The 22,968-nt window shown below is 44.7% G+C and overlaps 1 protein-coding gene across 9 annotated transcripts in view; it reads left to right on the top strand.

Moving 5' to 3' along the window:
- LOC109903635 (microtubule-actin cross-linking factor 1) overlaps positions 1 to 22,968 on the top strand; it is a 250,345-nt gene that overhangs the window by 68,374 nt on the left and 159,003 nt on the right. The window contains exon 1 of one of the 9 annotated variants that reach the window (XM_031789330.1): positions 20,316 to 20,936. The exons of the other annotated variants lie outside the window; for them this stretch is intronic. Within the exon in view, the coding sequence (XP_031645190.1) occupies positions 20,819 to 20,936 (118 nt within the window). The 5' untranslated portion in view covers positions 20,316 to 20,818. Of the gene's footprint in view, positions 1 to 20,315; positions 20,937 to 22,968 lie in introns of those variants that run through there. 9 annotated transcript variants of the gene reach the window in all.

Below are 22,968 nucleotides of genomic sequence, written 5' to 3'. Positions count from 1 at the left end.
GCTCGGTTTGTCTTGATTGATTGATCAAAGTTACCTGGGGTATAAAGAAAATGATGAGCGGATATTTTTTACCAAGAGGGTAGCGCATGAATGAAGGGTAACACGCAGGTCCTTGGTTTCTGTACTCTCTTTTTGTGTACCTAGTTTTGGGTTGAAGTTGACATCACAGTATTAAAGAGTGTTTTCTGGGGGCCAGCTGAGTGGTTGGTTCAGTCAATGGATTAATTAGCATAAGATGCTCATTTCCCACATGGTTAGGCTACTCTGTGACTCTCCTTTGTCCTCTCTGAGTAACACTTGTTCCATGTGGATGCTACAGTAGAAAGCGGTGTCTGGTGACACGGCAAGAAGCAGGAATGCTTAGCCCCAGCTGTCATTGTAGCTAACATATATATCCTTCCCTAGCCCAAACCCCAGCCCAATGCCAACTGTCCCCCTAAGTGTGTTAAGTCGAAGTTGCCCACAAACTGAGTGACACTCGCTTGTTTCCGTGTGTCTGGTGACACGGCAAGAGACAGAGATGCTTTGTCTCAGCTGCAGCTGTCATAGTAGCTAGCACAGCCTAGCCCCTGACATGCAACTGTCCCTGAAGGGAGTAGGTTGAAGTGATCAAACAAACACTGATCTAAGATAACCGTGAATGGAAAATGCATACATTAAGGTTAGGATTTAGATTAGGTAACTTGATCCTAGCTCCGTGTCTGTTCTGCCCAAAAGGTAACGTCGACTCCAAGCTTCACAAGTATTTTTGTCGTCACACTTTGCTAGTCTTAAGTGGACTTTTGAGTTGTCAGTTTCGAGGCTTAATTCAAATGAAAGCGGAGTCCCTTCCCCCATTTTTTTTGTTCCTACATTGCAGCCGCTGTGCACCTGCTCGTTGTTTTCACTTCATTTTCTTAATTACTGGACCCAGACCTGTTCTGTTTAGATGTGGGATCTTAATTCTCTTTTGTTGCTGAGAATTTTCATGCACCGCAGGAAATGCAGACTTGAGGTGTATTTGAGTTTTAAAAAGGCTTCTAAAGTTCTGGCTCAAATGAAGATCCTACATCTGTAGCTCTTTAAGGTTGATGTTAAGACAGGTGTAGAAAGTCTGAAATCTGAATTTATTCTGTACAGAAATACTCAACATAAGTACGCAGTTAGCTATGCCACATGGCTGTCCTGCATTGTTGCTTTAAAAAGATGAACCTGTTAACTCAATTGTAACGTTAATCCCCCAACACGAGGCTCCCAAGTCCACGGTTTGTCGAGTATCATCTGTCAAAGAGAACAAATGGCTGAGTGAATAGTTGTGTGAGAGATGTGAGTTGAATGTATTCAGGCTTCTGCTCCAGTGTTTGGTCATGATTTGTTTAAGGGGAGTAGCTGCGCTTTTGCTTATCTGCTTCTCGCTCTCTCGCTCTCTCTCGTCCTGCTCGCTTTGTCCACATGACAGCAAACTGCCCTTGCAGACCTGGGCCAGCTGTGTGCGTGTAGGTACATATGCAGTGTATAGGCCTAAGTGTTTCTGAAAGTGTACCACAGGTTGTGTTCATCGGTGTTCACTGTTTTGTGACTTCAATCACTAGATAAGACGCTGTACGTTTTTGTCTGTTTTTCAAGCTTGTGATTTTAAAACATTTACAGTACATAGGATGCCGTTGTCGGGTTCTCTGGTCATTGAGTGCATTTACATGTACACAATAGGATTATTGTGAATAGCCAGATTAATATAATAGTTCGATCTGAAGGTTTTCATGTATTGCAAGAAGAACGATTTCCCTAATTATCCTGTTTTACAAGTGCAGACAATCGGCAATGAAAATAAAGCGTTTTACCACGGCGACAGTCATTTTTTGGTGAAGCATATTTGATTCTGAATGTATGCATCTGAGAAATAGCTTTCATCCAAACTTTACAACGAGTTTAACTCAGGGTTGAGGCGTTTACATGTCCTAATAATTCGAAAGATTGCTGAGGAAAATCAGGTGTTTTGAATCCTTTTAACACCAAACGATTAGTGTGCATGTAAACGTACTGATTTGTCTATCTGTTCAACACGACACATCTCATACAGCTGCTGAGCTCCCAGCTTTGAATCACTTTTGTGTGTCTTCATCTTTCCCTTGTCAGCTTTTTCTGGCTGGAGATGGGGAAGTCCTTTTTTATTTGATAAATGTTCATTTAAAATGGTGCGGGCACTATTTCACCCAGTGTAATTCAATCATGGGGCAGCCATTTGCGCCGGGTGCTCCGCATACGACACCACCCCTGTTGTGTTTGACAAATGGAGGAGACGGAGTGGTGCTTTCTGTACCCCGTTTGGAATCGGACACAGGAGGGCATTGTCTCGATCCAGCAGTTGGCTTATACAAGGACCAGGACTAAAATTAGCAGCAAGGTCAAAAGTGCCTTGTTTGGTCTCTAATCCAATCACAAGGTTGTTTTTGTATCAGTTTTAACATAGAACTAAATAAAAACACATTTTAAGGGTTTCTGTGATGGTCATGGGTTCTTACAAACTTGTTTTGCCATAATGAGGATAGTATTGAGGCGTTTGTGCTCTCATAACCGTGTGTGTGGTGTGTGTGTGTGTGTGTGTGTGGAGTGAAGATAATTGTGTGGTTTGGGTGGTGTTCCCAGTGGATCCACCTGTGAGATGGGGTGGGACAGCTGGGAGGTGATTGTGTGCGTGTGGATTGCATACAGTCTTGTGGGTGTGTATTGCATACAGTCTTGTGTGTGTTTGTCCGTGTGGCCACTTGGTCTTGACTTGTTGTCCTGTAATCCACTAACCCTGATTTTAGCTCCATCAATCCCCCTCAATCCACCGCACAGACAGACGCTATTACACAAGCCAACTTACACAAGCCCGAACACACACATTCACAAATACAGGCACGTTCCTCACAGCGTCACTTACTCGAACGCTTCACTCCACCCAAAGCCAGTCCGTGTTGTCCTCGAATACACTGCGTATTTCTGACAAGACGCAAGCAATTCTCCTCTGGAATTAGCTCTGAAATCTGCTGACAGTCTGGGCGAGTTCCATGGCCATTTCAAGCTCACATTGTTGGGTCTGACGACAACTATAAAACCTAAAGACCTCTCTAAAACCACCCCCATCGCTAAACCTTATTAAACTGACTCCTTAAACTCAATAATGACTTCCCCATCACCTGTTAATACCTCAATCCCTGGTACAGATTACACTCTTCCTAGCACTATTGCTTCAAGCCTGTGTTGGGCGACCAAGTTATTTTCCTCAGCTGCAAAGCGACATATTGATGTTCCATACATCTCTGGGAGGTGTTTGTATGTGAAGTGAACATGGAATTGAGTTTCGATATCAATGCTTTAACCTTAAGTCAGGTGAGGACACTCAGCCATCGATTCTGTTTACTGTCTTCATTCACTGATTCAGGATCAGCTTCCCCCTAAACCCAGCCTGAACAATAACCACTGAGCTAAACAAATGAACAACCAACCCTGATCTGTGACCAGTTGTGTGGCTACTTTGTGTCCTACATCTGTGAGCAGTATCCAATGCAGCTGCTCTGATGTCAGCTGACCTGATCTATATATGTCTAGATCAGGACAACCCCTTCTGATCTCTCACCGTCCCTACTCCCTTCAGTCAAGCTACGCAACGACACATCAAATCACGGATCCCACTTTTGACACCATTCTCAAAAGACTCTACCTGTAAGCACACACACTGGCTGTTACACGTACACCAAGCCTTTCGTACCCGTGATGTCCTTCACTGGGACTGAATAAAGTTAGAAGAGAGATGGACGGGCAGAAACGACAGATGGTAGTGGTAAGGGCATCAGGCCTGACAGGCGGTTCCTGTTAGTTCCGCCTCTACGCAGACGCAGAATCCGAGAAGGCGGAAGTGCCGTCGGGGGTTGCGTGTGCCTGTCTGTGCACTGCGAGCACACGGGCGTTGGTCTGAGCGTGTGCCCTCCCGCGTTCTCTCAGTACAGCAGTAATGACCCACTGTTGTGACATGATGTTGCTACAGGCCGATTTTTTTTTTTTTTAGGTCCGTCTTTGAAGAGCCAGAAGGCAACGAGAGGGTAACCCCAGCAGCTACCCCCCCCTGCAAAAACTCACGTGTGTGCGTGTGGAGTGATACGCCCCCTATGGTCTTATTGGATTGACGTTTTGAGTCGCTCTGTTCTTTTTAATTTGTATTTTTACACGTAGAGTGTGCACTGTGAAGGTGTTGATAATCTGTTCGCTTTGTCCTCAACTGGTAACAGGTTGACGTTTTATGTCGTGAGTCTTGTCCTAGAGGCTAAACTGAGCGATTTCCCCCTAAGATAAGGCCAGCTGCAAAGTGAAAATGGGCTTTATTGTCAATTTATGAGGGGGGAAACAAGTTGGTCTTAATTTAGGGTTAGCGTTAGGCATTAGCAGCGTGGTTAGGTTTTAAATGTGATTTTATGACTTTGGCTGTTCCAGCTAGTGACTCCAGAACAAGATTCATGATGAGAAACACTAACCTGCCAATTGGTAGCTTAGCCGGATAGATTCCCAATGTGTAACATTGGAAGATCTTTCTCCTCTGTTTAACTCCCACTCTGATGAAACGATCTCACTGCTGCTTTGGAGCATGACACGGCTAGAACTCGACTTATTCGATTCAGTACTCTCTGTGCTCAACGTTTTTTCACCTCTCTCTTTCTCTCGCTCTCGGTTTCTAACTCTGGTCCTCCCTCTGCTCTGTAACCACACAGAACCCGGAGTGCGTGTTAATGATGGGCCGTGTGCGAGTGCAGTGGTAAGATCTGTTGTGCGCTCTTGCCAGACAGTGTGGCAACGACCTTAAGGGTGTGGGCGAGAGAGAAGAGAGACGCGAGTTGAGCGGGGGACATGAAGAAAGAGACAGGGGAAAAGGAGGACCAGTGGGAGGAGAAGATTAGTAGAAGAGAAACACAGGGAAGAAATAAAAGATTTGTGGAGGGAGAGAACGGAATGGGTCACATTAGGAAGAGCTTTTGGAGGAAAAGGGAGGAGTCTATGGAGAAGCGGTTGAAGGATGAATGGAGAGCGGGAAGAGGAAATGGAAAAAGGAGAGTCTCGCCTTAACACCTTGATCCTGTTCCCCCAGTCTCTCCTCATGGCCTCGCCTCGGCGACACGACATGGCGCAATGTCGTGTAACCCCTCCCAGCTGGCTCCGACTCACTGTCATCGTCACACACTCCTCCTTACCCATACTCTGTCGCTCTCCTTTTTCCTGTTTTCACTCTATCGTTCAACCTTCCCCCAGTGTCAACATCCTCCTGAGCCAGTCTTCCTTTTCTTACAGTAGTTTCACGTTCGTTCATTGTTGTTCCTGTCAATGCGCTCTACTGTAATTCAATATGGCCTGTTCAGTATGATTTGTTTTTTAGTTCATTTTTGGTTTTGTTCATTGTTCTCCTGTAGTTCAGTATACTTCTTGTCGATGTGATTCATTTTCAAATGAGTTTTAAATCTATAGTTTACAGTGCGAAGCAGTCAACTCTTTTCGGTCCTTTAAAAAAATCTGCAGTATGTGAAATATTGGGTGCTCTAGCTTGTAAAATAAATGTGACTCTGGGTGACAACATAATGTTTGTGTCCAACATTGTTTTCCTAAATATATGAAAACTGCTTTGTGTTTTGATCCCTTGCCACTATACTATACTAACGAGTATCGTGATACTGGTATTGCCCAATTACACACCCACATCCACACACACATTCTATCCAACACGCCAAGTCGGTGAGAGTTGATCTCAACATTCCTGATGTGAATTAAAGGGGGGGGGGGGGGGGGGGGGAAATACGACATGATTCCATGTGTTATTTCATAGTTATTCTACAATGTAGAAAATAGTACAAATAAAGAAAAACTCTGGGTTGAGTAGGTGTCCAAACTTTTGACTGGTACTGTGTATCTGTTGGTCGTTGTGTGTTTGTATCTAGCTTTAAGCACCAACTGTCAGAGCAGCTCACAGATTACTGCACCTGTACATAGCCCACCTATAATTTAGCCTAAACAACTACCTCTTTCCCAACTGTATTTAATTTTTATTTATTTATTTAGTTTGCTCCTTTGCACCCCATTATTTTTATCTACTTTGCACATTCTTCCATTGCAAAACTACCATTCCAGTGTTTTACTTGCTATATTGTATTTACTTTGCCACCATGGCCTTTTTTGCCTTTACCTCCCTTCTCACCTCATTTGCTCACATCGTATATAGACTTGTTTATACTGTATTATTGACTGTATGTTTGTTTTACTCCATGTGTAACTCTGTGTCGTTGTATGTGTCGAACTGCTTTGCTTTATCTTGGCCAGGTCGCAATTGTAAATGAGAACTTGTGTACCTGGTTAAATAAAGGTAAAATAAATAAATAAAAATCTAGTGTGTGTGTTTCTGCGTGCAGGCTTGTATGTTTGCTTTGAGTGAGGCGGCAGAATCAAAGCTCACTTATTATCAGGCCATAGGATGGAGGGGCCTCCTGTTTATTTCTCTCCTCTTCCCCCTGGCCCCAAACCTCTCTCACTCTCTCTCACTCAGTTACGCTCCCTTTTTTTTCCTTTCTCACACCCTCCCTCCTCCTCCAGTCACTCTCTGTCCCTCGCTCACAGTATTTGATCTGGGCCTCAAAGGTGCTTTGTTGACCTGACATAAGGCATTGTGGCCAATGAGGACGCTGTGTACTGAGCCAGCGATCAATAGGAAACAGCGACACTAATACAGAGTGGCACGAAAACTCTCAGGCACCATTAACACTCTTTCCCTCTTTCTGTACTCATCTCTGTTTTTCCAGAACATCTGTCATGTACTCTTAGGTCAGCACCTCTCTGTCTGTCTTCTCTGGTTTTGTCTTTTTTCTCTCTCTCTCTCTCTCTCTCTCTTCTCTTTCTCTTTCTCTTTCTCTTTCTCTTTCTCTTTCTCTTTCTCTTTCTCTTTCTCTTTCTCTTTCTCTTTCTCTTTCTCTTTCTCTCCTGTCCAGTTATCTTTGTCCACCATCTCTCAATCTGCTCCACACCTTGCCCTCTCCTCCCTCTCTCCTGTCCTACGTTGTTAGCTCTCTCCATACCAGCGGTGTTCTTCAAAGGAAACCCAGCTCTACCGGGTCCAGTACCTTTCTAGCCGGTTCAGAACTAAACCCCTCAATGTGCGTCAACAAAGCTCGTTAAAACGGGATTACCTCTCCTTAACCAACCCGACTGAGCGCGGTAATTAACACGGCGATTGATCATTTTCCACATTACCGTGCCGGACAGAAACCCGTTCTTCATTCTTGATCTGCCTCTCCACTCCTCTTTCTCTTTCCTTCTCTCTTCCAAGACCACCCCTTGCACATCCATTTGTCTTCCGTTCCATCACTTAGCCAATGGGAAGTTCAGTCACTTAGGGGAAACTGGTTGGCTGGTGTTTTGGTGTGTGAAGCCGGTGAAAAGGACTGTGGCGGAAAGGCAACACAGGGTCATTGGAGGTTGTGGGAGAACCCACGGACGCGTGCACATATAGCCTACTGCACATGGGAATTGACACATGGAAACACAGCACGCACATGGTTATTGATGGTAGGTACTCTCTCACGTGTGCAAATACGTGTTCAAAAAGTGTTCATTAGTGTGCCCACATGCATTAAATATTGTAAGACTTCCACACTCTACTTGACACATTGGACGTTCTTCCCTGTCCCCCAGTTGGATGGTCACTCATGGTGGTCCTTTCCCGTCGCTCTGCATTTGGCGTGACTGAGTGACTGCGACTACACTGAGCACACACAATACAATGCCCTCTGACTCTCTCACACACCATAACACAGGTCTGGGATGAGCACTAGCTAGTTCCCTAATAATGTGAACTAACTAGCAAATCCTCTGAATTCCATTATCTGGGCCGGTATGGTCTTACTTTGAGAGAGAGACACACAAACACACACTTTGGTGGTAAACAACGCAGGTGACCTTTGCTGTTATGAAACAAAAGTACAACTCAGTCCCAGTGTGGGAGTCACTGAACCCTGGCAATTGTCCATTTTGCCCACTCTATACCTCCTAACAACAGGACTAGGACCAGTTTTGCCGCTAAACTCAATGTGCAAAATGATGACTAACTCAGGAAGAGCTGATCCTAAATCAACCGATAGAGTGAACATTACCACGAGCGCCATTGTGCCATGGACACCCATCTCTCAGCAGGCATTGTAGTAGAGGCCTCTGAGGCCCAGCTAGGCCATAATAATGACAACTTTTTATGAGGTCGGGTCAAGTGCTTGACTAGAAAGGGCAGTGGTGTAATTGAAGAGTTACCATGGTGATAGGGTTAAAATGAGCCTATCTAGTGTCACCCTGTATTTTTGTGTACTCTTCACATTCCTCTTTTTTTTCTTTTATTCCCTTTTTTCTCGGCCTGGTCTTTTCCCAACCTCATCCTCTGACCTAAGTGTTTTCTCGCTCCCACTTTTTTCTTCTCACGACCCTCAATTCTGTTTGTTTCTCACACTTTCACTCTCACACACCCCTTGTACCCTCTTAATCACCTCCTACCCTATGTAGTGTTCTCTGTCGCCGGCCCGCGCTCCCTGTCGCCGGCCCGCGCTCCCTGTCGCCGGCCCGCGCTCCCTGTCGCCGGCCCGCGCTCCCTGTCGCCGGCCCGCGCTCCCTGTCGCCGGCCCGCGCTCCCTGTCGCCGGCCCGCGCTCCCTGTCGCCGGCTCGCGCTGCTCTTTCGTGCTGTGGTCTCGCTCTTTCTCGCCGCTCATTCTCCCCTCGCGCTCTCTTTCCATGCTCTCTCTCTCTTAGTCGCTGGCTCGCTCGCTCTCTCGCTCTTTCTTTCTCGTTCTCTCTCTCTCTCTCGTGCTCTTTCTTTCTCCTCTCTCTCTCTCTCTCGTGCTCTTTCTTTCTTGTTCTCTCTCTCTCGTGCTCTTTCTTTCTCCTTCTCTCTCTCTCTTTCTCGCTCTTGCACTCTTTCTCTCTCTCGCACTCTGTCAGCTTGCTCTCTCTCTCTCTCTATTCCCCTCTCTGCTCATTAACCTGTGATTTTAAGTAAGGGTTCTAAAGCCAAAGGGGTTTGGATAAGAGGCTGACAGCTCCCTCTGTTCTCACGAGGTTATAAATCTCTCTCTCTCTTTCAGTCTCCTCCCCCCATTCCCACCATCCATAGAGGCCTTCTCTGTGCCATCTCATGATGATAAACCCCCCCCCCCCCCCTTTCCCTCCTTTCTGTGGTCAGTGACCGTGCTACTGCAGGAGGCAGCAGTGAGTTGGAGGTTCTGCTGCTGTGTGAGAACTGCTGAGAAAATGTACTGGGTCAGAGTCTGAGCTATACCATCGCCTGGGTGCCTCAGCTTCTCCTCTGACGCAGTCACCGGTGTCAGTGCCACACAGTTTTGACACTGCACCATAGGAATGAATGGAGGAGTGTTAGTCAGGTCAACCGAGGGCAGCTTGGTTATATTCCAGGGTTGTTCAGTCATCACAAAACGGGGTGCACGGTACCATCTGTAACTTGTCAAGTCAACACTTGTTTTCCTTTTACATTGCAGAATGTTTTAAACTGTGTTGCTGTGCCCCAATGAACACATTTAGCAGACTCTCTTATGCAGAGTGACTCTGTGCATTCATCTTAACATAGCTGGGTCAGACAACCACATCACAATCGTAGTGAGTACATTTTTCAGAGAAGTTTTCAGAGAAGTCGGTGCTAGTGGACGACCCAGGTAACACGACCCAGCAGGGTTTCCGTTAGGAAATTGTGCCGCCAGACAACGTCACCGGGAATATATTAATTTACCGGCCATTTGAGAAATTTACCGGACACATAGTGTGTGTGTATATATACAAAAGTGAGCGCTTAAGAATTTGTATATTATTTAACCTTTTATTTAACCAGGCAAGTCAGTTATGAACACATTCTTATTTACAATGACGGCCTACACCGGCCATGATTGGGAATCCCTTAGGGTGGCGCAAAATTGGCCCAGCGTCATCCGGGTTTGTCCGGTGTAGGCGATCACTGTCAATAAGAATTTGTTCTTAACTGACTTGCCTGGTTAAATAAAGATAAAATTAAATACAAAAATACTGAAGACCTCTGTGACATTCAATGTGGCACCGTCAATGGATGCCACCTTTCCAACAAGTTAGTTTGTCTAAGCTGCCCTGGTCAACTGCAAGTGCTGTTATTGTGAAGTGGTAATGTCAAGGAGCACGGCTCAGCCATGAAGTGGTAGGCCACACAAAGGGAACGGTGGGAACCCAAACCCAAACTGAAAGGAACAGTTAAGTTGAGAGCTAGTTTTCTGAAGAAAGCTGCTTAATGGTCGAGTAACCAGACAGTAACCATCCAACAGCTTGAGAGGATCTGCAGAGAAGAATGGGATTAACTCTCCAAATACAGGTGTGCCAAGCTTGTAGCGTCATACCCAAGAAGACTCAAGGCTGTAATCGCTGCCAAAGGTGCTTCAACAAAGTACTGAGTAAAGGGTCTGAATACTTACAGTTAAAGTCGAAGTTGACATACATACACCTTAGCCAAATATATTTAAACTCAGTTTTTCACAATTCCTGATATTTTAATTCTAGTTTAAAACAAATCCCTGTATAGAGATTTATTTCAGCTTTTATTTCTTTCATCACATTCCCAGTGGGTCAGAAGTTTACATACTAATTGAGTGTATTTGGTAGCATTGCCTTTAAATTGTTTAACTTGGTTCAAACGTTTCAGGTAGCCTTCCACAAGCTTCCCACAATAAGTTGGATGAATTTTGGCCCATTCCTCCTGACAGAGCTGGTGTAACGGAGTCAGGTTTGTAGGCCTCATCGCTCACACAAGCTTTTTCAGTTCTGCCCACAAATGTTCTATAGGATTGAGGTCATGGCTTTGTGATGGCCACTCCAATACCTTGACTTTGTTGTCCTTAAGCCATTTTGCCACAACTTTGGAAGTATGCTTGGGGTCATTGTCCATTTGGTAGACCCATTTGCGACCAAGCTTTAACTTCCTGACTGATGTCGAGATGTTGCTTCAATATTCATTGTCCTCCCTCATGATGCCATCTATTTTGTGAAGTGCACCATCCCTCCTGCAGAAAAGCACCCCTACAACATGATGCTGCCACCCATGTGCTTCACGGTTGAGATGGTGTTCTTTGGCTTGCAAGCCTCCCCCTTTCCCTCCAAACATAATGGTCATTATGGCCAAACGGCTATATTTTTGTTTCATCAGACCAGAGGACTTTTCTCCAGAAAGTACAATCTTTGTCCCCGTGTGCAGTTGCAAACCGTAGTGTGGCTTTTTCATGGCGGTTTTGGAGAAGTGGCTTCTTCCTTGCTGTGGCCTTTCAGGTTATGTCGATATAGGACTTGTTTTACTGTAGATACTTTTGTACCTGTTTCCTCCAGTATCTTCACAAGGTCCTTTGCTGTTGTTCTGGAATTGATTTTTTTTCACTTTTCGCACCAAAGTACGTTCATCTCCAGGAGACGGAACGTGTCTCCTTCCTGAGCGGTATGACAGCTGCGTGGTTATACTCGCGTACTATTGTTTGTCCAGATGAACGTGGTACCTTCAGGCGTTTGGAAATTGCTCCCGAGAATGAACCAGACTTGTTGAGGTCTTCAATTTTACTGATTTCATTTTGATTTAACCATGTCAAGCAAAGAAGCACTGAGTTTGAAGGTCGGCCTTGAAATATATCCACAATTACACCTCCAATTGACTCAAATGATGTCAATTAGCCTATCAGAAGCTTCTAAAGCCATTGACATAATTTTCTGGAATTTTCCAAGCTGTTTAAAGGCACAGTCAACTTCATGTATGTAAACTTCTGACCCACTGGAATTGTGATACAGTGAATTTTAAGTGAAATAATCTGTCTGTAAACAATTGTTGGAAAAATTGCTTGTCATGCACAAAGTAGATGTCCTCACCAACTTGCCAAAACTATAGTTTGTTAATAACAAGAAATTTGTGGAGTGGTTGAAAAACGAGTTTTAATTACTCCAACCTAAGTGAATTTAAACTTCTGACTTCAACTGTACATTCAAAGCAATAGTTGTGTGACGGGTCGTATGTCATTTTTAGCATTGTTTTCTGATGAGAAAGATATTCACTTTCTAATTATGATTAGGATTGTGTATTTCTCTTCCCGAAAGTTGATATGAAAACCAATAGGACAGGAGAGAAATGGCACGAGGAATTATTTTCTAGGCGTGGCAAAAGGCCTAGCTGATAATTGAGTTATGGCTATCGGTGGAGAAACATCTAAAATATGTGTGTAGATGTGTCTTGAGTATAGACCTGTCTCTCTCCAGAATGTATGGCTCAGCTCTCCAGAATTCACTCAGTCTCCCGCCAATTCTTGCGTATTCATTGTTTCATATGAATTGTTTGCCCTTTTTTGTGTGTTTAATTTTGATCAATTCTCCATTTACGTACAGATTGTCACCAGTAGTCAATGTAAAGTTAATCCCCGTCATTTGGTTACATTCATGTTAATGCATTGTATTACTAATTAGGCCTACCGTCATTTACTGTTCTCATTCTTGGAGGTCACAACCTGCTATACTTGTGAGAGATACGTTTTGGTTTCTTTCATCATTTGCGAGTTGTCTCAGTGTGAAAGAGCAAAATATAATCTGACCATCCCACATATCCAGTGGAAACGTGATAAAATACACATTTCCCCTTGTGCAAAAACAGCTGTCTGTCCCGAGCTCACTGGCGCTGGGACCTCTGACGTCCCAGAATAGGCTAGCTGATACAATGATCCGACGTCGCTGGAGACGGCTTTGGGGGGCGGGGTCAAGTTGATTGATTTGATACAATGTTCCACTTCAGTAGCAGCAGCTAATGTCAAGACTGATGGAAAGTGAGGCAGACGGGCTGAGTAGAGACATGAATGTGGTTGAAAGAACTGGAATTTATCAGTAGGCTATATTTTGAACCTTTTAAAAAATGTATTTGTCTGCTTTGTGTTTTACTGTAGTTGACAAGGGACGTTATAGGCCAGCGACTGCATTGGCAATCTGAGTTCCATTGGCATGCAGATCGGAACTGGTAGGATCAATGATATACTTCCCCAAACTTAAACTCGCACGCTGACTATGAATAGCCCCCACCTCTCTATGGTCAGATTTTCAATCAAGGTAACACGTGTCTCACAATATGAAGTAATAGATTCTGGTTTCAAACCATTTAAGTCTGTTTTCATAATGCGCACTGCCTCCAGCTCACGTTGTAAAGTGGTGGGTGATGCGCTGATGGCCTGCCTACGGCTGATGGCCTGCCTACGGCTGATGGCCTGCCTACATTTTTTTCTTCCGGTCAATTTAGCCGGCAACTATTTTATTAACAGAAAACCCTGTGACCCAGGTGAAGCTGGCCTGGCTTGTCTTTGTACCACAGTGTATAAACAATGGCAGAGTCTCTCCACTGGCGCCAGCCCAGGTACCTTTGACTTGTATGGACAGGCAGTGTCAGGCATGTCGGTGCACTGGTCAGATCTTTCCTATTTTGACACGGTCCTGCTCGTCAGATATGCCCCTGTTATGACACTTCACACACTCTTTTATGACTTGGCTACCTCTTGAGGTCTCCATCTGGTTGACGGGCAGCAGGGCAGTGGACTTGGTCCTGTTCACCAGGCACCAAACAGACCAGAAAAGACAAACCGGGAGAGGGACTTCCTGGGCTTGTCCAATGAGAAGTACCCATTTTCAGTTGCAATGTTTTTTCTTTAAAAACGTTGGTGCCTTAATGAACATGACCCGGGTATTCCTGCTGGTTTGACCTCCAGGTGAGGCCTATTATTTGATGAGTTTGTTCCCCTGGCTGAGCTAAGCACCACTGAAGAGCTGCCTGCCTGGAGAGCACTGTTTCCTGTAAACAAGACTGCTTTCTCTACCTTTCTGCCCTTGCCAACAAATGTTTGTCACTCACCTCCTCTCTCTCTGTCTCGCTGTCTCAGTTCTTGCCCGAGGAGTATTGATGTGTGTGACTGGAATGTAGCCTCTCAGACTGTAGTGCCTCGTACAGTAAATGTCAGATGGCTAATCTCATTCTGTATCCTAGTGACTCAATGGGTGTTCCTCACGCCAGTCTCACCACTGGTTTATCATCACGCACTTCAAAGCAATGTTCTCTCTCGCTCTCCTCATGCCCTTTCCTCCTTTATCTTCGACCTCCATTTCCTCTCCTCTGTCGTTCCTCATTTTCACTCGCATGGTGGCTCTGTCTGTCAACAGGTCAAGAAATCGATTTATTCAGGGGCTGAATTTCTGTGAACTTCCTGAGTTTGTACAAGTATACTCTCGTTTTACACGATCAATGAGTAGGAGAGCGTTCTCCGAGGTGAAATTCATTTTGACATGAACTGTAGCCTCCACCACCTAACCAGGTTGAAGTTGCCGTTAGTCACAATCGCAGATCTAGGGTCATATTACCCTCCCCAAATCCAAACCTTAACCAGTAAGGGCCTCAAACCTCAACTGACCATAGGTCAGTATTCCTAGGGTACCACTCTCAGGCCAATCCTGACTCCTGTGTGAGTTGTAATTACACTCTATCGGCAGCCCATATCTCCTGCTGTAATCTCTCTAATGGCACCGTAGGGCCTCCTCTGTCTCACTGGAGGGAGAGAGAGAGCCCTTTAGTACCTCTGTCAAAACACACTCCCTCATCCCACTCTGCTCATCACTTGCAGGGTTGGTTTGTATAAATGCCTCCCTGTTGCTTTGATTGTGTGCCATGGATGTTGCAAGCACTATTCTCATTCCCGTAGAGTGTTCGGCAAACTCTCTTTTGATATTAAAAAAAATTTAATTTCCAAGAGCACTCAAGTAATGATGCAAACGACCATGTTATTGTCATGGAAGGTTTGTTGCCGACAAGGCAGGCAATTTTCTGAACTGTAGGCTACAGTATCTATCTGGGCCTTCATTAGCTCTGTGTGTTATTTTTAACAATGCTCTAATGATGCAGACTTCCCACTCTGTCTGTGATTACTTCTGCCTGGTTGACCCAGGGAGTTTAACCTCTCCCAGTCTGAAAACAAGTGTACTGTATAAGCTGGAGGGAGAGTGTGTTCGGCTCCTGCCTCCATCACTATGTCTATCTGTGTGTCTGCTGTTAGTATTTTACTCGTAGACCTTTATGTTTACTCAGTAAAGCCATGGATTGGCTTCATGTTAGCTCTTGATCCCATTTTATAGTTGACCCTGTTGCTGTTTGTGTTGTGCGGCTCATATTGGTTACAGTTTACTAGAAGCGGGAGAACTGAGAGTTCTTTTTTGCTCGTCTAACTGCTCTGTGTTTGTCACTGTGGGTCTAGGCCTGTATACATTTTTGTAAATGGAACCATGTTGCCCCCTAACTGTAGAATGTGGTATTACAGGGGCCTCGTGTCCTGGATGAACCTGGAGAGAAATTGAGGCTGTTTGCTTTGTGCAAATTGGCCCTAGTTCCCTCCAGTGTCTAAAGCATCCTGCGTTCTACTATGCCGCAGGCTGAACATTTACAATACACTGTCCTACTGTACTACCATGTCACTAAACTCAAATACATTGTTGCAATTTTGAAGAGCAGTGGTATTCAACTGAACTCTTTTAACCCCTCTTGTATCAAACTCTCTGCCCCCCCTTCCTCATCCTGTTCTCCCACTTTTTAAAATGTTTCTAAACTTGCAAGCTGGCGTATTGAATAGAACACTGTGGAGCTGGGAAATACCCTGGCTGGCGCAGTTTCCTCTTCAGGAAGTGTTTGTGTGCTCATGGCAGCAAGGAAGGTGTCGAGTGGTCACCGGGCCACTGCGGCACTGCAGGGGCGCCCAGTGATGAGGGGTCAGGGCCACACAGCTGGTGACTGGACTGGACACTCCTACTTCTTAGAATACATGATATTGTAGTAAAGGGGATACTTAGTCAGTTGCTCAACCTAATGCACTCAATCTAAATGTGTCTTGTGTATTTAACCCAACCCTCTGAATCAGAGGTGCGTGGGGCTTCCTTCATCCACATCCACACCCAGAGAGCAGTTGTTGTTGGAGGTTAAAACGGCAGATTTTTCCACCTTGCCGGCTCTGGGATTTGAACCAGCGACCTTCCGGTTCGTGGACCAACGGAATGGAACATGACCAATGTGTCCCTGTAGTACATTTAGTACCATATTGCTTAGGTTTGCCCGTGTGTGTCTATTCTATTGCTATTAGCCTACTGGTATTTGAAGACTTGTATTTCAGGGGCTAGCTTGATCCGCATCTATGGCACAAGGGAAAAAGCAGAGGACGAAACTAGGAGAAGATAGAGGATGGGTGTGGTGAGCAGAGAATGAACCGAAGGAATGGAAGAGCGGACAGACAGAGGGACAGGGAAAGAGCGACTTGGTTTTGCTTTTTGCTTCTGACAAGACATGCCAAAGCCAGTTGAGTCAGGGCCCTGTTGTTGCTGTCTGTCTTCCTCTTCCTCATGCTGCTGTCATTCTAATGTTTCCAGTGGGCTATTTTAAGATGACAAGGAAGTATGGGGGAAAAAAATGGAGTATGGGGAAACCTCATGGTTTTAATAGATCATATGTATTGTAATTGATTTTAGCTGCAGCGCTTAATGTAATGGTGTGTGTGTGCATACAGTGTTCATGCGAGCACAGTCTGTCCCCACTCCCCATGTGCTTCTGTGTGGGCGAGGGGCATGTTTCAGTTAATGGTGTTTTATTTGTTATTATTTAACCTTTACTTAACTAGGCACGGTGTGTGTGTGTGGTCTTGTATGTCACAGGGTGACCTAGTTGGCGGACTCCCTATCCTATAGGATGCTGCGGATTTGAGTGTTCTGATCTTACAATGGCATTCAAGCACCCAAGCTAACATTGGCTAGTTTGCTAGCTACTTCCAGAAACAAATGAGACCACTCTGACCATTTTTCCTGCCCTAGCAGAGCTGGTTAAGCAGTTTGTTATCCAGAGCGTTGGTGATTGTGACGATTGCGACGTTTACTGACACCAGCCAATTCAACAGGTGTTGAGCGCTCGTAAATGAATTATTCTGGCCTCTGGTACACTCAGACGTGTTCTGAAATCGGTGGAGATAGCCAGAGCAAATTTACGGAAGCACCCGAATGTCCATTGAGAACACACAAGGACTATACAATTTAGTTAAGCTATGACGGGAACATTTCAAGTCAATAAACGTTGGGTAGTTAGTTAGCCTACAGTTAATATACTGGCAAATATGATGTAGACGTAGCCAACTAACGTTAGGTAGCTAGCTAACAACATACCGGTACATCCTGCTGTAATGATATGCTATGTGGTTCGTAAGGACAGCGTAGCTAACAAATTGTCAGCCAATGTAAGGTGTAACTTATTTGAAAAGTCATTACTTTATTACATTGCTCAACATTTTCTTAACATTTGTCGTAATTAAATAAAGCAATGCATTTGTATCCGCTCTCCTTGTACTTCAGCTGCATATTTTCAGCCATTTTATTCAAATCTGGAAACGATGTGAAGCCACGCACATTTCCTGAAGAATTGCATTATGGGCCCTAAAGTATGGAAAAAGTGTCCTCTGCGTGTATACTTCATATTTTGGCGAATTTAGTGCGACATCCGGGAACTTTTGGCATCCTAACTATATCCATACTATGACCAATAAGCATACTATACTCAATTCACCTCACAAATAGTATGGTTAGTGGAGTTGGTATGAGTAGTGGAACACAGCTATTGATTGAAGAAGTAAAATATGGTGGAAATGGAAGTGTGAACAGCAGGGACCGTCATGACACTGGTCAGTGGTCACAATGAACGGTGTGTGTGTGGGAGGGGAATTATGTTTTCTGTATGAAATGGGTCATTCACAACCCAACACAAACAGCCATTAGCGCACAGAGCCGTGCAATGACACCCTCGTGTCTCTTTCTCTCTGACCCCTCTCCAGCTCCTCGATCTCCTTCTCTCTATCAACATCATCAATCTCTTCCCCATCCTTCTGTTTCCTTCTTTCCTTCCGTCCCGTCTCTCTCTGTCTGTGTCTCTGTGTCTCTGTCTCTCTCTCTCTCTCTCTCTCTGTCTGTGTCTCTGTGTCTCTCTGTCTGTGTCTCTCTGTCTCTGTCTCTGTGTCTCTCTCTCTCTGTCTGTGTCTCTGTGTCTCTCTCTCTCTCTCTCTCTCTGTCTGTGTCTCTGTGTCTCTCTCTGTCTGTGTCTCTCTCTCTCTCTGTGCCAAGCCCGTACAGTAGTCTGACATCTCAACGCCTTTCTTGTCCAATGAGTCACTCAGTTCATTGGTTGCGTGTGTGTTATACACACACACACACACACACACACACACACACACACACACACACACACACACACACACACACACACAGCATTGAACATTTCCTTTTCTGGTTGAGGGGCTTTCAAACGGACCCTGTCTGAGGCCCTGACTTCATGGCAGCCAGTGTTTGGCACACAATGATCCGCTCATTCACTGTCGTGTGTGTGTACGTTTTGGCATGCGCTTCTGACCTCTTGCATATTGTAATTTCTGTTCATGTGTTGATTATTCTGTTTGATATTTCAGTAAGGTCAGGGACACTTAGTTCTCGCAGACTCATCAACTTGGCTGTCGAACTATTCACTTAGATAATCTGGCAGTGTAAACAGTTGATAGTGGATACGGTCTTGCATTTACAGACAATCAAGCCCAGAGAGGTTAGCTGAGGTAATTGCATCACACATCAGTCTTCTACGTGTGTTTACATTGCTCCTGTATGCGTGTACCTTTTTTGGCTTGTCACTCACACACACACACACACACACACACACACACACACACACACACACACACACACACACACACACACACACACACACACACACACACACACACACACACACACACAAACAAATTACACACATCTAGAAAAGGCGGATGTCCAAGTTTAGTTGGGTTTGCACAGATCTGTTTATTTCGATTGTCTTTCGTCGGCTCTATAAATTAAAGTTCTGAGAGTTCTGAATAAATGTTGCTAGGGTTATTAGTGATGCAGTTCAGATCAGTGAATGTCTGATTGCGGTGTAGGTCTACCGTTTAGTCAACTATTGTAAGATGTGGTATGAAGCATATTTTTGACCGTGTTTTGTGTGGCTATTCAACTAGTGTGACAGATCTTGTGTTTGACTGTTGTGCCACTGTTTGCACCAACACGCACCGGCCTCTTCGATCACAGCGGTGGCTCCACACTCCTGACCTCAGATTTGTGGCTGTTACTCAAACATTGACACGTTACCCTTGTTAGGTCTTTCTCTATTCGTCTCTCTCTGTATTACAGTTTTCATCTTAGGGTTTTGGTTTTGAAGCATAGTGGCGGTTAGCATTTAGATATGGTGTTTCTAGGATTCTGATGTGATTGGCTCTAGGCAGAGAGGACGGTGGGTAATTGAACACGGGAAGTTCCCAGAGCAGACTGGCATGTGACAGTCATAGTGGAAACCACAAGCTGAACAACTGGGTATCAAGATGTCTCTCCAAAATACTGGTGACTGATGTTCTGCCCACTTTTACTCTATAGGTCGTATCACACTGTGTTACACAATTAATCTTCATCTGATTCTAAATGGGATTTTATGACCTTTCTTCTGTTTTTATATTTTGCTCGATCTTATTTTGGACAGCAATTCAGTTAGAGGTTGTTGCCTCTAACATTAGTGTTGGCATGCAGGAGAACATTTACAAATGCAATACATGCACTTACATAGTGTACATGACACACACACACACACACACACAGACACACACAGTTCTCTATGAAGCGTGAGTAACTCGAGGACCTGCTGCCATTCTATCTATTCTACCCCCTGTCCCCCTGCCATGCTGACTCACTGAGACGGTATGTCTCGCATATCGTGACTTCATGAACACACACACACACACACACACACACACACCTACAGCATAGTTACCCTTGTAGTTAGCAACGATTTAACACACACTACAGCATAGTTACCCTTGTAGTTAGCAACGATTTAACACACACTCTCTCTCACACACACACACACACACACACACACACACACACACACACACACACACACACACATATGTGGTCAACCCACCCACAACCTCTGAACATCAAGTCACCGGCAGTCGGAACACTTCCATTCAAAGATAGCCATTAATACATTTCGGTACGAGTGACATTGGTTCACCATAGCAACAGAGATAAACACTCCGAGACTGCAACACGCTCTCACACAAATGCCACCCTGACACGCGACCTGAATTACCCTCACTCACACTGACACACTCAGACAGGAAAGACTATCTCCCATGTGGTTTCCTCCCTAGCGAGCGATTTGAACCCCAACATCGCTTTTATTCTGTCTACTAACTTTTTTTGTTATACTGTGTGGTCGGAGCAACGGCTTAAAGCCGGGCGCTTGTTTCAGGGGAAAGGAATTCAGTGTACGAGTGTGAGAGGGGGGCTCGCGAAAAAGAGCGGCTTGAGGAAAAGAGGGTGGTAGCTCCAATGGAGAGAAGAACTTGGCAAAGATTATTAGTCTCTCAGCATTGAGGCTACGTGTTCAGGAGGAAAAGTTGGAGAGAAACGGTTATCCAACAGCTGACTATTATCCACAGCAAAGAAAGAGAACAGGAAGGAGAGAAACGAGATGATGTTTCTAACTAACAGGCTGAGGCAGAAACTTCAAAACTCTTCCCGGTAGCTTGTTGCTGCTCGTCTTAGGACAGACCTGAGATTGGTATTGGACACTGGAAGTGGTCTCTCTCTCTCTCGTTGAACTCTTTGAAGAACAAACTGACTCTGGGTCATTTAGCACATAAGTGGTTAGCAATGGACCTGCTCATGGACCCGGTGGTCGTCACGCCCATCCTGGTGGTGGCTGCTCACTTCTTCACTGCGGCCGTGGTGTGGTTCTACCGCCGACGGCGTACCCCTCGTTTTACACCAGGTATATATACTCCTTAAAGCACATAGGGCTGGGCGGGGGGGGGGGGGGGGGGATGCTCCTCATCTCCTTCTGTCGCTGCTGCCTCTTTATCCTCCTCAGATAAGGCGAGGGAGGGTGTTCGGAGTGACACTTCTGGCTTCCTACTTCCTCTTTAGACTTCTCCCTTTTTGGTGTCTCTTGTTAGCGTGTCTTGTGTTCGCATGATATCTTGTTCACTGCTGTGTTGCTGGTTGGCATTGGAAGGAGGGGATGATCAGCATTTAAGTCACTGTTTTGGGGGTTTTAATGTAGATGACAGTATGTCGCTTCTTTCTGTTAGATTTCAGTTTGGGAAACATGTTACTTTTCAGAGAGCAAATGTTTTATCTGCTAGCTAGTCTTAATTTAGTTGTGTATTCTCTTTTAAACTGAGACAGTGTTTGTCTGATTGGATCTCTACCGGTGTGAGTCATTCTGGCACAGTTCTCCTTATTTGGCCTTTTTCACAGCGTGGCTGCTACCTGTCGTGCCATTGATTCAAATCAATTTCATGGGAGTGGACGTTCTCGTTTGTCGCGGACTGTATGAGTTGGCCAGTTAAGTCTCTTAACCTCATCAGGATCGGGCCCGTTTTTTCCATTTTCGCCTAAAAATGACATACCCAAATATAACTGCCTGTAACTCAGGCCCTGAAGCAAGGATATGCATATTATATGAAAGGAAACCATTTGAAGTTTGTGGAAATGTGAAAGGAATGTAGAAGAATATAAACAATCTGGTAAAAGATAATACAAATAAAATAAAAAACGTTATTTTGTATTTTTTTGTACCATCATCTTTGAAATGCAAGACAAAGGCCATCATGTATAATTCCAGCCCAGCTGCAATTTTGGCCACTAGATGGCCACTCGATTTTGGCCACTAGGGGGCAGCAGTGTATGTGCAAAGTTTTAGACTGATCCAATGAACCATTGCATTTCTGTTCAAAATGTTGTATCAAGACTGCCCAAATGGGCCTAACTGGTTTATTAAGTGGCCTATTCTAGCATTAGCCACTATCAAAGTCACTTATCATTGGGATTATAGATAGTTGGACACAGACCAAATGTGATGTATTCCATATCTTGTATTAGGCTTTACATTAAAAGGATGTATGCCTCTTACAGGACTGCAACGGTACAACATATTTGTCATGGTGTTTACCCTCAGCATAAAATCCTCCACATGACGGGACTAAGTTGCTTGTCACCAAAGTGACTTTCTGTTCACTGCATTAGGTGACACGATATTACAAAAAGCCGACTTAAAAACAGCCATTAATCATTAGCCATAAAGGACCACAGTGGCTGCTGGCAAGGACGTTCTGCTAATTGTTTGGAGGATTTAATTGATATCCTTCAGTCACAGGAGTATAATATCTAGTGTGACAGGACTGTCTGGGATGATAGGAGGAACAGAGAGGTATTGCCCACCTCTGTTATACAGGGATGCCTTGGAAAGAGTGACCTTTTCCTACTGCCACTTCCTATTTATACAGGGACCTACTATCACCATCTATCTGAAGGGACTGGATAGGAAAGCTGTGCTGTGTGCCATTTCTTGGGGCTATGTGTGGGTGGTACTGTGTGTGTGTGATGCAGGCTTGCGTGTTTAGGCTTGCTAAAGTGCGGTACCGACTGATACAGAGCTGTGTGTTTGTGACACTGGCGCACTGGCTTTATTTTTAGCCGCAGCAGCAAGCAAGACGTGGCACAGCAGAGTGATGGGCAGGGTGGGGAGCTGTGTGTTCGTGCTCTTGCATGAGTGTCTATGTATAGGGGCTATTCCATGTAAAAGGGCCCATGAGCACCAATATGTGAAGCTCATACAGTAGGAGCATATCAAATTGGGTGTCAAATGAAAGCAAAGCTTTTAATTTTAATTTTTTATTAATGCATATTTTTAAACCATTTTCCATCTTAAATATTAGATATCTGGATAAACAGATGGAAAAAAAGGTCTTGCAAAACCAGAATAAGGTATCAGATATGCATTAAAACACAATAATGTTGAC

Source organism: Oncorhynchus kisutch, linkage group LG14 (assembly GCF_002021735.2).
Source record: "Oncorhynchus kisutch isolate 150728-3 linkage group LG14, Okis_V2, whole genome shotgun sequence".
Classification (NCBI taxonomy): domain Eukaryota; kingdom Metazoa; phylum Chordata; class Actinopteri; order Salmoniformes; family Salmonidae; genus Oncorhynchus; species Oncorhynchus kisutch.
The sequence above is the reverse complement of the archived record's forward strand: the minus strand, read 5'-3'. Positions and strand labels throughout refer to the sequence as shown.